The following is a 14296-nucleotide window of genomic DNA, read 5'->3' on the forward strand; positions in this document are numbered from 1 at the left end:
CCAGAGCTTGGGGGCTCACCCCTCTCTTGCTTCAAATCCCCTCGGGGCTCACCTCCCATGAGGACAAGGGGTGCTCCCTTGCCATTTTGTGGACCTGTCCCTCGCCTGGCCATGGCTGTGCCTCCCGCTGTCAATGCTGGCAGAGCCCAGCAGCATGTGTCTACCTCAGGAGACCTCTCCCCTTGAAGCCAGGGCTCTCCAGAGACTCACTGCCACCAGTGGGCAAGCTCCTGCCCATTGCATAAGTTTCCCATAGACCTGCTTCCCAGCCACGTACAGCCTGGCTGAAGTACAGCATCAAAAGGGGTGCAAATTTCCTCACCGATGGTTGTTGGAAAGCATTTGGGAGGTAGGAGCTGGCTGTACTTTTCACCAAAAGAAAGTGCAGCAAAGCCTTCCCCCGCAATTCCCTCAGAGGAGGTGGAACTTCACGTCGCCCTTGGCTCTGACACTCAGGTGGGCACAAATTCAGCAGCATGCAGCCAATTATCCCGCACAGCTTCCCAGCAAGCCCACCTCCCACGGATATGTGTGGGAGCCCCTTCCTTCTCGGAGGCCCATGGGAATCTCTCCTTACTCCCCCGCAGCTCAGGGTGCTGCATTCATCACCCTGAGATGGAGGAAACTGCGTCCACCATCAGTGGATGAAAGCGGGAGAAGCATCCATGCACCAAACAACCTGATGAGCACTCCCAGCCATCCCAGCAGACGTGCTGGCCCCCTCCAGCCCATCCCACTTTGCCTCTTCCCGCACACATCCACGCTGCAGAAGGTTGCTCACATGTGCAGAACGTCTCCTTGGTGCAGGCTCTGATGTACTTTGCAGGAACGGCAGCCTGAACCCCTGGGAGCCAGAGACAGATGCCATACAGTACTGAGGACAGGCCAGAGACTGACAGGAGCTCCAGGCAGCCACTGCATCAGCTCTGAAACCAGAGCAGAGGAGAGCACTGCTCCATGGTGGGGTGACCTTGCAAGCCCTCCACTCCCATCTCCAGCTTTGCTGTGGAGGTTGAAATTGGGGCCTTTCCTCTCCATCCAGCACCTGTGACACCACCCGGGAGCACTGCATCCTGCTTTGGCCCCCCCCCGGTACGCCAAAAATGCAGATGAGCTGTAGCAAGTTCAGCAGAGGCCTACGAAGTTGGTTGAGGGCAGGAGCTATCAGATACAGGAGAGCTGAGATAACCAGGGTGGTTTGGCCTGCAGAAGAGAAGGTTAAGGGGGAATATTATTGCCATCTTCAGCTACCTGATGGGAAGGTACACAGAAGACCGAGCAAGATGCTGCCCAGAGGTGCACAGCAACAACCTAAGAGACAACAGGCACAGGCTGCAACAAGGGAAACTCTGAATAGATATCAGGGGAAAAAAAAAAAAAAGCAGCAGGAGCTGAAGCATGGGAGCAGGTGCCTGGGGAGGCCGTGCAGTCTCCACCCCGGTGACACTCAAAACTCAACATCAGCAGCCTGATCAAATTCGGCCCTGCTTCGAGGCAGGGGGGTGGGCCAGGTGACCTCCAGAGGTCCCCTCAGACCTCAGTTATTCAATGTTTTTACACACCTCTGGATGGCAGGGGCATCCTTTTGCTTATGCGGGCCGAGAATCCCACAAATCCTACGAGGCCAACGGCAAGGCTGCAGGATGCGCATGGAGCCCGGCTCATTCTGGGGAGGAAGCGAGCGACGCTGGGATCCCAGCAGCTGGAAGCTGGGATCCCAGCAGGCAGCACTGGACCGGGGCAGCCATTGCCCCAGCGCTGCGGGACTGCAGCCGAAGCATGGGACGGGTGTGCGGGGATGGAGACAGGCGATGCTGAGCGGGTGGAAACGAATCCTCCAGAGATGAGTCTCTGCCTTCTCTGGGGAGGAGAGCGGGTGCAGCGCGGGCGATGCTTCCCAACTTCAAGAGCTCAAAGGGAGGAAAACGCAAACTCGCCCCCCTCCATCCGTCCATCGATCCGTCCGTCCCCACACCACGTCCCGCATCCCTCGGCGGTCGCGCTCAGGCGGTTCCCGACTTTATAACCGGTGTCAGCCCCCTCCGCGAGGCCGGGGCTGGCGGGCTCGGGACGCGGCTGCTGACGGCTGCCCGGCGGCGGGAGGCTCCCCTCGCGCGGAGGCGAAGCAGCGGCTCCGCAGCCTCCGTTCAGGATGCTCCAGCCGCCCGTGGCCAGCCCCTGCCCCGGGGGACCGGTCTCCTCCGTCCGTCACCCCCCTCCCCTCTGCCGCCAGGTGCCAGGGCGGCGGGGCAGGCGCTGCCCGGAGCCCGCCCGCCCGCCCGCCCGTCCCGTCCCGTCCCGTCCGGTGCTCACCTGCGCCCGAAGAGCTTGAGGCCGGTGAAGCGCTTGTTGCTGTGCCGGCGGCCCAGCGGAGGCGGCGGCGGCCCCCGCTCGGGCTCGGCACCGCCCGACGCCCCGGTGGTGGTGGCGGCTGAGGAGGAGGAGGAAGAGGCGGAGGGCGAGCTGCCGGGCGGCGGGGGCCGCGCCGCCTCCATGGCCGAGCTCCGAGCTCGGCGCCGCCGCTTACCGCCGCCCGGCGCCAGGGGAGGGGACCGGGGGCGGGAGGGGGGCGGCGCGGCCGGCCCGGGGCTCCCGCCCCGCCGGGACCGGCAGGAAGTGCGGCCGCTCACCGGCGGCCCCGGAGGCCGCGCCGGGCCTCCAGCGCCACCTGCCGTCGCCCGGGCCCTGTGGCGAGCGGCGGGTCCGGCTCCGTGGCCCCGTGCCCGGCGCTGCCGGCTCAGGAAGCCGAGTGTCAGCCCCGCCGCTCGGGAAGAGGCTCGGCGGCAGAAGCGGAGCCTTTCCCCCCCCGGCCCGCACCGCACCCCCCGCCTCCTCCTCCGCCTCCCATTGTTCGCCGCCGGACGAGGGGGACGGAGCCAACAGCCCCGCCGCCGCCACCGCCCTCTCCGGGGACAGGGAGCCACCGCTGGGGCGGACACCGCGGCTCCCTGCCCGCGTTTGACCCGGCCCGGCGGAGCCACCGGCCCCGCTTCTCCTCCCGGTGTCCCGGGGGAGCGGCCGGCGGGGCGGCAGGGGCTGGCCTGTTCCGCGGGGCCGGCAGGGCTGGGGCCGCCTGCAGCGAGGAAACGCGCTCCCCGCCTGGCAGGGGCGATGGGCAGCCCTCTTTTGCATGGAAAATGAGCTGGCCGTGATGGCTGCTTTCCTCCCGCTCCCCTAAGGGTGCCAAGACAGGCTGTAAGCCAGCGGCTGCCCGAGCAGGGTCCCAGCTGCCAGCCCGGCACAGCCGCTCATGGTGACCCATATAACCTCTGGGCAGGTCCCGCTGTCCACCTAGAACACCAACCGCTCCCAGGAAGGCTGGTGGGGATGGGGACACCCCTTCCAGCTCCCACCGGCTGCAGGAGGGACACGACAGCCCAGGCAAAGCCCCAGTGACCCGCTGCACTCGCAGGCTCAGGGTGGAGAGCGGCCTCCGACATCCCGGCTGGGGAGGTTGCGCTGCGCAAGGCCGGTGCTGGCACCGGGAGCAGAGGAGGGGATTGCTGGCGAGGCACCGGGAAAGCACGGGAAGCCTTTCCCCCACCCCCCGAAGTGCAGGCTGTCAGCACCAGCCACAGCACCTCGGCCCCCCGAGAGCAAGAGGAAGGCGGCAGAGCCCGGCTCGGCGGCTACCTCGTATCTTCGTCCCCCGGAGGGCTCTGGGGAACGTCCCAGGAGCGGTGCCGCCACATCTGCCGCAGCACGAGCTGATGCACTCAGCCGGCCCGGGGTTCACTCTCGCTCTTCCTCCCCCGGCGGCCGCTTTCCGGAGTCATCCCAAGGGCAGGTCCCTGGCAGTGCTCCGCCGCCCGGCCGCCCACCCGGGGCTCCGGCTTTGTTTGCACCCTCCACCTGGTTCCTCTCTCTGCACTTCCTGGAAGTGTGAGGGCGGCTGTCATCGCAGCCTGCTGCGCTGCACTCTTCCCCCGGCAACCCACGGCGCGGGGGCTACCTCCTCGGCTGGGCCCTCTCCGGAGAAGCCTCGTGCGCTCCCTTGGCAAGCAGGAGCACGCCCTGGCGCGCCGAGGAGGCTCACCTCCCTTGCCGGGCGGCTCTTCAAAAGCCACTGGGCTTGAAACAGCCCCCTCTGCCAACGCTGCCCCGGCACCGCCATGCAAACGGGGCCATGGCAGCAGGGTTGTCCTCCTGCAGCCCACCCTGTGCATCCTCACCCCGCGTGGTACTGCAGCATTCACAACCCCCCAGCTGGATGGTGGGGGTCTCCAAACACCCTCCAGCCGTGAGTGTCTGCTTGCCCTGCACCAGGGTTTGTCAAAAAACCACCTGGGTAAGACACATACGGGGACTGTGGGAAGCACAAGCATCTGGGAGGCTCCAGGCCACCGGAGAGACAGTGACATTCGTCATCCATCCCCCGGTGTGAGTCTGCAGGTCACAGCACGAGCCTGCAGGCTCAGCCTGTCCCCAGCTCCAAAAACCCCAGCTCTTCACAACCAGATGCTGCTCAGTCTGCTCTGGCTCCAGCAGACCTTCAGAGCAGCGAGCGGGGGGCTGTGGATGGCGTCTGTGCTGCCAGAGAAAAGCAAGCGAGCAGAGCCAGCCCCTGCAGCCCGCACGGACGGCATTTCTAAAGGGGCACATGGTCTACGCTTCAGACTTCATCAAAAGGGAAAAAAAACCACATCGGCAGACCTTGATCTCACCAGGCGAGCTCTGAAACCGAACACAACCCACTGCACTAATTACCATGCAGAGGGAGGAAAAGGCAGGTCCTGGATGCCAAACTCCAGCTCAGAGAGTGGGGAGGGGAGAGGTTTTGTTATCAGGGAAAGGTGATAACGCTGCTTTGCATGCCATGATGGGTAGGTCGCAATTGCTCCCTGCCTGCAGATATTCCCCTTTTCACATTTTGTGTTGCCCTGCAGCATTGATGTCCAGTCCTCTTACCCAGGAGCACTGGGGCTTGGTGATGCTGTTGGGAGATGGAACACACCCTGCCCTGGGACCTTCACCCTCCTCTCTGTGCTGTGTTCATGTGTCCTTCCATAGTCCTGTCCCTCGGATTTGGTGCAAAACCACAGAGGATCCCACATAAAGCCCAGTTCTGGCTGTTCTTGGTGGGGAGTCTAGAGGGGTGACCCCGCTGGCACTGGTTTCTCTGCAGGGAGCACTGGAGAGGGATGGCGGTCACCGTGCTGGGTGATTTTGTGACCCTGCACACCCCATCTCTCTGTGCTAGTGTGTGCAGTCTCATGGTGAGGAAAGGGTTAAGCTGCCTGCTTAGCCCAAACCAGGCAGGATACCTGTCTGTGGGATTGTGAGCTGGGATCAGATAAGGGAGAAGGAGGAGGATGGCCACTAGGCAATTTCAGTTCAGGGATCCCAGCTCTCCCCACCCAGGAGTGTGCTGGTGCAGTTTCCCATTGCCCCTAACACAACCTGGAAAAACACCAGCATGAGGGAGGACAGGAGCATCCCCTCTGGCAGCTTCGTGGTCTTGGATTGGCTTAACCCAGGGAGCGTGTCTGGTTTAAGATGGGGGCTTGGGGCTGCATTAGGCTGCCCTGTCCTGGCACTGCTGTAGGCATGGCCCTGCACAGCCAGGCTGTACCCACAGCCTCCCAGTTTCTCCAAAACTGCCTCTTGGGATGTTCCCGTCTCTCGTTACACACAGCCCAATCCCCTGTTTACCGCTGCCTTGCGCCTAGGAGCATCCAGGATGAGAGCCATGGAATGAATCCACACCAGCAATGCTCACCAAGCATGAGCACTGCCTGATGCTAACTCCAAACCCATCCCACCCCTGTGTCCACCAGAGCCTGTGCCTGACTGTGGACCAGCCACCAGCAGTGGGACTGCCACTGCACCTGGGAGCTCTCGCAAGTGCTATGCCCAGCAAGTGGAGCTTGTCTCTGGCTCTGGACAGGGTCAGGGCAGGGGATAGTGAGACACTTTTGCGTCACACACACAAACACACACTCCCGACCTCATTATGACTTTCCAGCGCTGTGAGCTTCCCTCCGGCCGTGCCAGGGGGTGACAGCCGTCTCCTTTCCCCAGCTGCACAGAGGGATGCAGAGACAGATGTCTCTGTCAGAGTGGAGTGGGCTCAGCTTGCTGGGAATGAATGGGAATTCGATTATGCTGCTCTGCACAGCCGAGCTAACACGATTAAAAGGCTAGCAGGCAGGACTGGGAGGAAGGAGGCTCCTCTCTGATCCTCTCTCCCTGCAGCTGGAAGCTCTCCTTTCCTTCCTCCCCAGCCCCTGCCCTGCCTAGCTGGGACGGAGGGGATGCACACCTTCTGCCTTGGGACTTCACAAAAACCCAGGGCCCAGCCAGATCTGAAGGCAGAATGAAGAGAAGATGGCAGAGAGCTGCAACCAGCTCCCCCCCGGCCCTGCAGGCCTCCCACCTCCCTCTCCCCAGCAGGCCCTGCCAGCTCTCCCCTCTGCCCTGCCTGTGCCGTGACCAAGCTCCCTTGCTATTTACATTACAAAGCAGCCCCCTCCGCTCCCTGCTCTCCGGGTTATATTTAGCTCCCCGGCACAGAACAGCCTGTGAGATGCATTAGCTGCGGCCTATCTGCCAGCCGGGGGCTGGGCTGAGCAGCCGATGTGCCCCGCATTTCGCTGGCAGGGACAGGAGCTGGCAAGGGGACGCCCCGTGGGGGCTAATGCCAGGCGGGGGGGCACAAAGGGCCACAGGGACCCCTCTTCCGGATGCCGCAAGATGCCCGTGAGGATCCCCTGTGGTGCGTGGGCTGTGCCAGGCGCTGCCTTTGAAGGTGGCTGAGAACAGAAGGGGACCAGTCTGACACCCGGCATGTCCCTCGCGCCATAGATGTAGCCTGCGGGAAGCCCGTGCAGCGAGCTTTTGTGCACCTGTGGTTTCCTTTCTGGGTAAACACCCCTGCGGACTGGGTTGCTGGGAGCGGTCTCAGTGACAAAGGCCACCGCTGCAAGCGTCACCCCGAAAGCAACCAAGAAATTGTTGAAGAAGAGAGAGAGCCCAGAACTGCACAGGTCCCCAGCCCTGCCGGAGAGGCTGCTGAGTGCTGCTGAGGCCAGCCTGCGCCTGTCCCAGGCCTCCCTGGCTCCACGTCACAGGGTTTTTCCTACAGCAAAGTTCCCCCAGCCTCTAACTCACCTAATTGCCACTGGGGCTGCCCCACTCGGGGAGCTAGACATGATCCTGTCCCGCTGCAAAACCTCAGTGGAGACACCCGAAGCTAGCAGGAGCTGCCTTCGGACTCCCCTTGGCCAAAGAGACTCTCTGGGAGCAAGGCACAAAGCCCTGGCGCTTGCTCAGGGTTTGCTGTGGGGACAGAGAGCACGGGGTCCTTTTGGCGTTGCAGAAGCATTTCCCTACTGGGAAAATTGTCCCAGAATGTGCAAATCTGGTGCACAAGCCAGCATCATTAATAAGCTTGGCATGAAACTGCTACTCAAAGCCCTAAATATAACCTGAGCGCTGAGCTCTCTTCCACCCGCCCAAGGCGCCTCCATACACCGTGGCAGCTATTTATGGAAGGAACTTTATTTCCATGGGCTTAATATCATTTCTGCTCATTTCAAAACCTTTATATAGCAGCTCATGCCGCCTGCCCCTTGTGATGACTAATGGATCCCAGCAGGAACAGGCAGGTTGGCAGCGGGAGGACTGGGGCCTCCAACCTTTGTTTGACATTGAGGACGCCTGTGATGCCCACAGCCCACAGAGGAGGTCCTCCAAACTCCGTACCAGGGTTTGGTAAGTGCCTCCAGAGCCAGGCAGCATGGCGAGGGGCTTTCTGTCAGCCCCCCCATGTCAGCACCTGATGAGAGGTTAGCTCAGCTCTGGGCAATGGCTCCATCACAGCCTGACCTGCCCCAGGGAGAAGACAGACCTGACCTTGTGTGGGCGTCGGAGGACGGCACAAGCAGATTTCCACCCCCAGATACTTCCTCTCCCGTTTCCCCTTCCCTTTGCTCGGCTCCACGAAACGGAGGGTGGAGAAAGCAGCTCATCTCACACATCACCTCCTCCCTCTCTGCTGGCTTGCAGGTAGCTGCAGCGTCCCCTCCGACCCAGCCAGACCCCTCTCTTCTGCAAAGCCCGCATCGGATGGAGCAAAGCCTCTTGCAAAGAGACCCCCTTGAGAGGGCTGAGGGGGACAGAGGTGCTCTGCGGAAGGGTGGCACAGGCTGGAGCGTGTCAGCGGAGCCGCCTGCCTGGGGCGGCTGGGGTAGGACAAGCAGGATGTAAACAATCCCCAGCAACCTCAGACAATTCTGGACCAAAGTCAGGCTGATCAAATTAGGTTGCAATATGGTCCCTTCCTCCCCTGGGGCGACTGGGTAATTGCAGCTGGCTAATCCGTTCGCAAAAAGTGCCGTGCACATCTGGAGGAAGACAGCTAAAAGGAGAAAATCCTGCTGTGCCGCCCAGTAATCCCTCATCCTCGGTGGCGTCGCTCAGCACAGTAATCCCTCATCCTCGGTGGCGTCAGGGCAGAGACCCTCCCAGCTCTGCCCAGCGCCTCGGTGAGCTGACCTGGCTACCGAACGAGGGCCAGGAGGGCTGTGCGTTTCCCCAGCCCACGGCAAGGCTCAAGGGATGCGGGGCTGCCTCAGGGAAGACTCGGCCACCCCGGCTCCTGCTCGCCACCCACTGCAGGAATAACAAGTGCTGGAGATGAGTCAGCTCCGGGGCCCCTCCTGCTCTGCAGGCACTAATACAGTTTCCCATTAGTTCCCATTACCGCAGTATTAGAGAACAATTTGCTCACAGTTTGCACCGCAGCCCTTGCAAGGGGGGAGAAGGGCTGCTGTACGCGTGGGAGCACAGCCTGGGGGTGACTGATAGCTCCCACCCCAAATCTGCCCCCCCAGCAGAGCTCTGTGCCCCAGGGTCCCTGAGTCCCAGGACGGTGGCAGAAGAGCCCTTCCAGCCTCTGCCTGCCAAGGCAGCAGGCATGGCACCCAGATTGTCCATGCCGGTTTTCCACCTGCTTGTAAACTACCTGGCGCTTGCTGAGCATGGCATGACATGGTGACACTGAGCCCAGGAGGACACAGAGACATACCTGGGTCAAGCCAGCTCAGGAGAAGGGTAAGGAGGTGGCTCCTGCCTTCTCCCCTCCCGTTGGTCCCAGACCCTCACAGGAGCCAGGGTCCTGCAAGTGTTCACTTTTATCCCGGGCAGGTGCAGGGTTGAAGGATTTCTCCTCACTTACACCCATTCTGCAAAGTTCGTGAGGTATTAAATGGTAGAAGGGCTTAAATGGTGAAAGAAAGCGGAGGGTGAGACACACCTTATTTGCTGTGAGAGAAAGAATCAAGCTGAGCTCCTGGAGGTGCTGACCCAAGCAGGATTTCAGACAGTGTGGCTGGAGTTGGGAATAGGACCGCACCTGAGCATCACCAGGCAATGGCTCCCATAAAAGCTCCACGGGAGCTATGAAAACCACTCTTTACCTCCACCGGTTTTGCTTGGCTATAGCAGTCCCGACAGAAGAGTCACACCAAGCCAGGACAGGTACTTCTCTTGCTGTGGTGCCCACAAGGTGCCCACAAAGGGCACACTTCCAGCCTAAGCCCCAACCTCATCCCCTTCATCCTTGCATCGCTTCTCAGTCTCCCCAGGTGGGATCAAGGTTTCTGGACGTGGGACTCAAGCAAGGGGACATTTTCCTTGGGGTAGAGGAAGAACAGGAGAATCAATGTTATCACAAGTCCCTTGCATCCAATGCACTGAACAGAGATAAGCTGGCACCACAGAGAAAGTGGGAAATGTTCAGGCATGTCCCCGTGCCAGTGCTCGTGGGAGGCTGGTGGGCACAGCTGCCTGGAGAGGGACCTGGGAAGCATCACGGCCCTGGGACGGGAAAGGGGATTTGGGCAGAAGGAAAAATAAGGGGGCCTGCAAGTGTGACAAGGGGACTGCCACTGGGGAGGGGGCTGTTGCACAGGTGGGGAGGGAAGGGGCTAACCGGTCCCCTGGTCCCTGTGCTGAGATGGTTTCTGGTGGAAAGAGCCAGCCCTGACCCCGCAGGAGGGAGATGCCCCCCAGGACAGGGCACTCCTCCGCCCCAACCCAGACCCGACACTTTGTGACCCGGAGGCTCCTACCTGTAGGAGACCTGCTTTCTGATGGCCAAGTGCAGGAATTGCTCCTCCACCTCCGCCACCGCCACTGCCCCCCTCATCTCCTCCCAAGCTGGATCCACGCCGTGGAGGCCCGAGCACTGTGCTCGCCCGGTGCCTTCTGTACCCACCGCTCCCTGGAGGCTTGCCGTGGCCCCCCTGGCTGGGGTGAAGTCTCTCCAGCTCCCAGGACCTTCAGCCATGCTGGAGTGAGGTGTCTTTCCAGGAGGGGAGTCCTGCTCTGTCCCCACAACCTCTCAGACTGCTTGGTTCAGCCCCACAGGGTCCCAGGGTGCTGCTCCGCTTCACCTCCCCAGGGCCGTGGGAGGCTTAACTCCCTGGGGGAGCACAAGCGAGGAGAAAAAGCAGCGTCCAACTTTTTGCAGCGGTGTTTATTGGCCTCTGGATAGCGGTTTGGGCAGCTCAGGTGCCGCAGCTCAGGTTCCCTCTGTCTGTGCTGCCCTGCCGCTGCGAAGCGGAGGAATAGCTGACAGAAACCCGGAGACGTGGGTGCTGCTCCTCGGAGGAGCCAGCGCTGCGAGGGCAGCGGGGAGGGAGCGGGAAACGCGGTGCTCGCTGGAGAAGGGGTCTTAGGAGAGAGCACGTCCACGGATGGGGTCCATACTCCCAGCAAGCGAAGGAGAGTCTTCTGTGAGTTCCCTCCGGAGCCAGGCACGTCCCTTGGTGTCCCCGGCAGCAGCAGCCGAGCGGGAGAGGCAGGCAGAGGTAGGCAGCAGGGAAGGTGCCTGTGCACCGATCCTGCAGCAGCCCTCAAAAGACAAAGCAGAAAGAGAGCGTGAGTGTGTGCGTGGGGAGGGGGCCTGCGGAGGGAGAGAGCTGCACCAAGCGAGGCAGCCTGGTGTCACCTTAGAGACACTCGGAAACTGGCACTTAACCCTTTGGAGGCCGGGGAGGCAGAGGAGGGTGACAACTCAGCCGCCCCTCACTGCTGCTCGCAGCCCAGCTGGCGTCTGCCTGCCTGTAAGGGCTGCTCAGGGCGCTGCGTCTGAGCCGCTCATCTTAACCAGAAGTGCAGTCAGGTAAAGTCAGGCAGTCTGGAAAACTGCGTGACAGCAGCCCCAGCAGAGCAAAGTACCTGCTGCTCTGTCCGACTGCCCAATACGGATGAGATCTGCCCAGGGATGGGGTCCCCGGCTTTGGGCAGTGCTACCCAAGGAGAGGTATGGCCGTAGCGCGGCTTCCCTCCTCCCAGCAGGCTCACTCAACTCCTCGTCACTTGGGAGGCCATATTATCCTTGCTTTTTACTAATTCAAGTCATTTTTCTCTGATCCTGGCATCCAGAGGTAGAAAGGCCTCCTGTCCTCTGCCCACATCCATCAGGATAGTGGCATCGTCTGTCTGTCTGTCCTGGGCTGGGACTGAGCTTTGTGACCCCAGTCCCAGCTCTGGCCTGCCTCAGCCTTTTCTGCCCCAGTGCTGCGGATACCAGCTGGGGTGAGAAATCCCCACAAAGCTCCCATATGTGCCCGGCTGCTTGTTTTGGATTTGTTCTGCCCTAGATTCTCACACTGAGGCTTTACCTGCTAGGCACTGGGAAATTCGAGCTTTGGGTCTATAAAGGCCACCCCCTGCATCACTTGCCCATGGCAAGGTCCTACAGTCATGTACTACATCAAGAACATGTTGCTGTCACCCCTCCTGCCAGTGTCTTCCCATGAAGGGCTGGCACAACGGGAGCTGGAACGTGTCCTCAGCCTGTTTTATTGCCTTGGGAGTCGACAGGAGCAGTTCATCCCTCCTGCCAGCACTCCCCATCGCCTCCATGCGGCCCTGTGGCACCTCTGCTGCAAGGTGCCATGGCAGGGCCCGTTCCCACGCCACTCCTGACCCCGACCTGGGAAGCAGCAGGGGCTGGAGAAGGGCTGTGCCTTTCCCTGGGAACGACAGCCCACCGGCACCTCCAGTTCAAGTTACTGAGCCCTAAACGTCACAATGAGATGTCCCCCAGTTCTGCGCCTGCTGGGGGATTTGTGCTTCCCAGGGGCACAGCAGCCACCGAGCCCACTCCCCCGCACAGTCGTGACTCACAGGGAGCCCCGCACCCTCTTCGTGCGTGACTCAGCCCCTCCAGCGCCCACAGGGGCTTTGTTCCCCTTGAAAGCCGGAATGCCACTGGGCAAGCCCGACAGTGGCTTCACCCTTGCTTGCTGGGACCGGAGACCTACCCAGGAGCTTGCCAGCGCTCCCTGCACCGATGCACGGCCCTGCTCCGCATCCTTCTGCCACCCACGGGCACGGGGGAGGCTGGGAGCAGCCCGCAGGGAGAAGCAGCGGGTACCCGGCTGGTGTGGCGGGACCTGTGGCACCTCGCTTCTTCTCAGCACCCACCGGCTGATGCTCTCTGCCTGCCCCAGGGCTCACCCTGGCCTGGGGGTGTCCCTATTGGCCACGTGCTATGGATGCAGGATGCAGCTCCACTTGCGCTCCCAGACTAATTTGGCAAACGTCTGTCTTGTCTCTCACGGTTGAAGGAGTCAGTGGCTGCCATGCTGAGGAAGGGGTTGGCCAGGCTGGGGTGGATGTTAAGATGTGGTTAAGGGATATGGTGTAAGGGAGAACTTTGTAGAGTGGAGTTGATGGTTGGACTCGATGATCCCAAGGGTCTTTTCCAACCTAAATGATTCTATGATTCTATGGAAGCAAGTTGTAGGCTGGGGGAGTGCAGGGTCCGTGTGTGGGAAGGAGGGAAGAGCTACCTGGGGGGTGTTTCTCACCAATGGTTGCGGCAGTGCCATAGGAAAGGAGCTTCAGGGAGGGAAGCAGAGGCCCTTATTGCAGGAAACCTCCCAAGAGCTGGGCACAGCCTGGGGTCACAGGGCCTCTGGCCGAGGCAGAGAGAGGGGCAGGACAGTGGGTGCCTCCTGCCTTCCCACGGGGGCTAATCCTGCCCTACAGAAATCCTCTCTGGGGGAGGAGCAGCCAGCAGGGGATTTTGCCCCTTTCTACCCCTGTTCCAAACTGTGTGGCTGTCACACAGGCAGTGTGTCCAGATTTTGTGTGTCTGGAGAAGAGGAGACATCACAAGACATGTCTGCACGAGGGGAGGTAAAGGATTGCTCAGGCTTCTGCATCTCTCTCTGCCCACCTGTCTCTGCAGGACATTTCACACGTTGGTCACTAATGGGGTCAGCCTTTCCTTAGAGGGTGCCATCAGAAGTCCCTGAGGAACTGGGAAGAGCAGGCACACACTGGCTGGGGGCAGCATGGCTGGCTGGTGGGGTTGGGTCAGTCCTGCCCTCCTGGCATCCAAGGCACCCTTCAGCTGAGCCAGGTCACCCGCTCACCTGGGGCACAGGCAGGAGAGGGCCTCTCCGGTGCCCTGGGCAGGGATTTTCTTCTGCATGGGCATGCGGGACGGTGCGAGGGCAGCTCGGTGTTTCCATACAGACCCCATCCTCGCTTTTGCAGGCACAGGGAGGGCATGGACTTTCTAGGAAGCAGCATTTCCAGTGAGTCTAGAGATTTTCAGTCTCCTCCCCTGGGCACAAGAAGAGGAACCTCCATCCTGCTTACCCATAAGCCTGGTTTCAGCCACCAGGTTAGAAAATCGACACGGATTTGTTGAGGCTGAGGCGGATTGGGTCAGCATCCAGCAGGTGCCATCGCTACTAACGAGCCCTCAGCACCTGGGGGGTGTCAGGAGGTGTGACCACCTGGTTCTCCCCAGAAGGTGTCCAAAAGCCCAGGATCCTTGCCAGGAAGCAGGACCAAAGCCTGCCGATGCCATGATGGATCCATGTGAGAACCGCTAGTACAGTCCCAAATGGTGACAGCAAGAGGGACCACACCAGGCTGGGAGAGTGGGAACGTTCTCCTGAGAGCCCTAAAAGCACGTGTCCTTCTCTAACGAACTCAACGTACCCATCAGGCTGCTGCTGCGCACCACCAGTGGCCCGCTCGGCAGTGGCGAGCTGCAAAAGCCAAGTCTTTTCTCTTTTTATTTTTTTTTTTCAAGTTGGCCTGGTAACAGAGAACAGTTGGGAATAATTTGTCTCTGAAAAACGAAGCCCGTGTTCTGTTGGCATTCTTTTGTTCAGGGCTTGTACGTATTGACAGTGCACAGGCTTGTTAGAAATGTGACCCTAAATGGGCATAAGCCCGGCCTGGCGTGGCGGAGCTTGGCTGGGGGCATTTGGAGCAGACCCAGCCTAACTGAGCGAGGCTGAAAGTGGCTTGTAAAGAAGGT

At 60.9% G+C, this 14296-nt stretch overlaps 1 protein-coding gene across 4 annotated transcripts in view; it reads right to left on the reverse strand.

Moving 5' to 3' along the window:
• DGKZ (diacylglycerol kinase zeta) overlaps window positions 1-10404 on the reverse strand; it is a 52810-nt gene extending 42406 nt beyond the window's left edge. Inside the window, exon 1 of one of the 4 annotated variants that reach the window (XM_074584502.1) lies at window positions 10074-10404. In XM_074584502.1, the coding sequence (XP_074440603.1) occupies window positions 10074-10291 (218 nt within the window). In that variant the 5' untranslated portion in view covers window positions 10292-10404. Of the gene's footprint in view, window positions 1-2313; window positions 2567-10073 lie in introns of those variants that run through there. The other 3 variants (XM_074584501.1, XM_074584503.1, XM_074584504.1) reach the window with 3 other exon arrangements.
• Window positions 10405-14296: the final 3892 nt, after the last annotated feature.

This window comes from Larus michahellis, chromosome 4 (assembly GCF_964199755.1).
Source record: "Larus michahellis chromosome 4, bLarMic1.1, whole genome shotgun sequence".
Classification (NCBI taxonomy): domain Eukaryota; kingdom Metazoa; phylum Chordata; class Aves; order Charadriiformes; family Laridae; genus Larus; species Larus michahellis.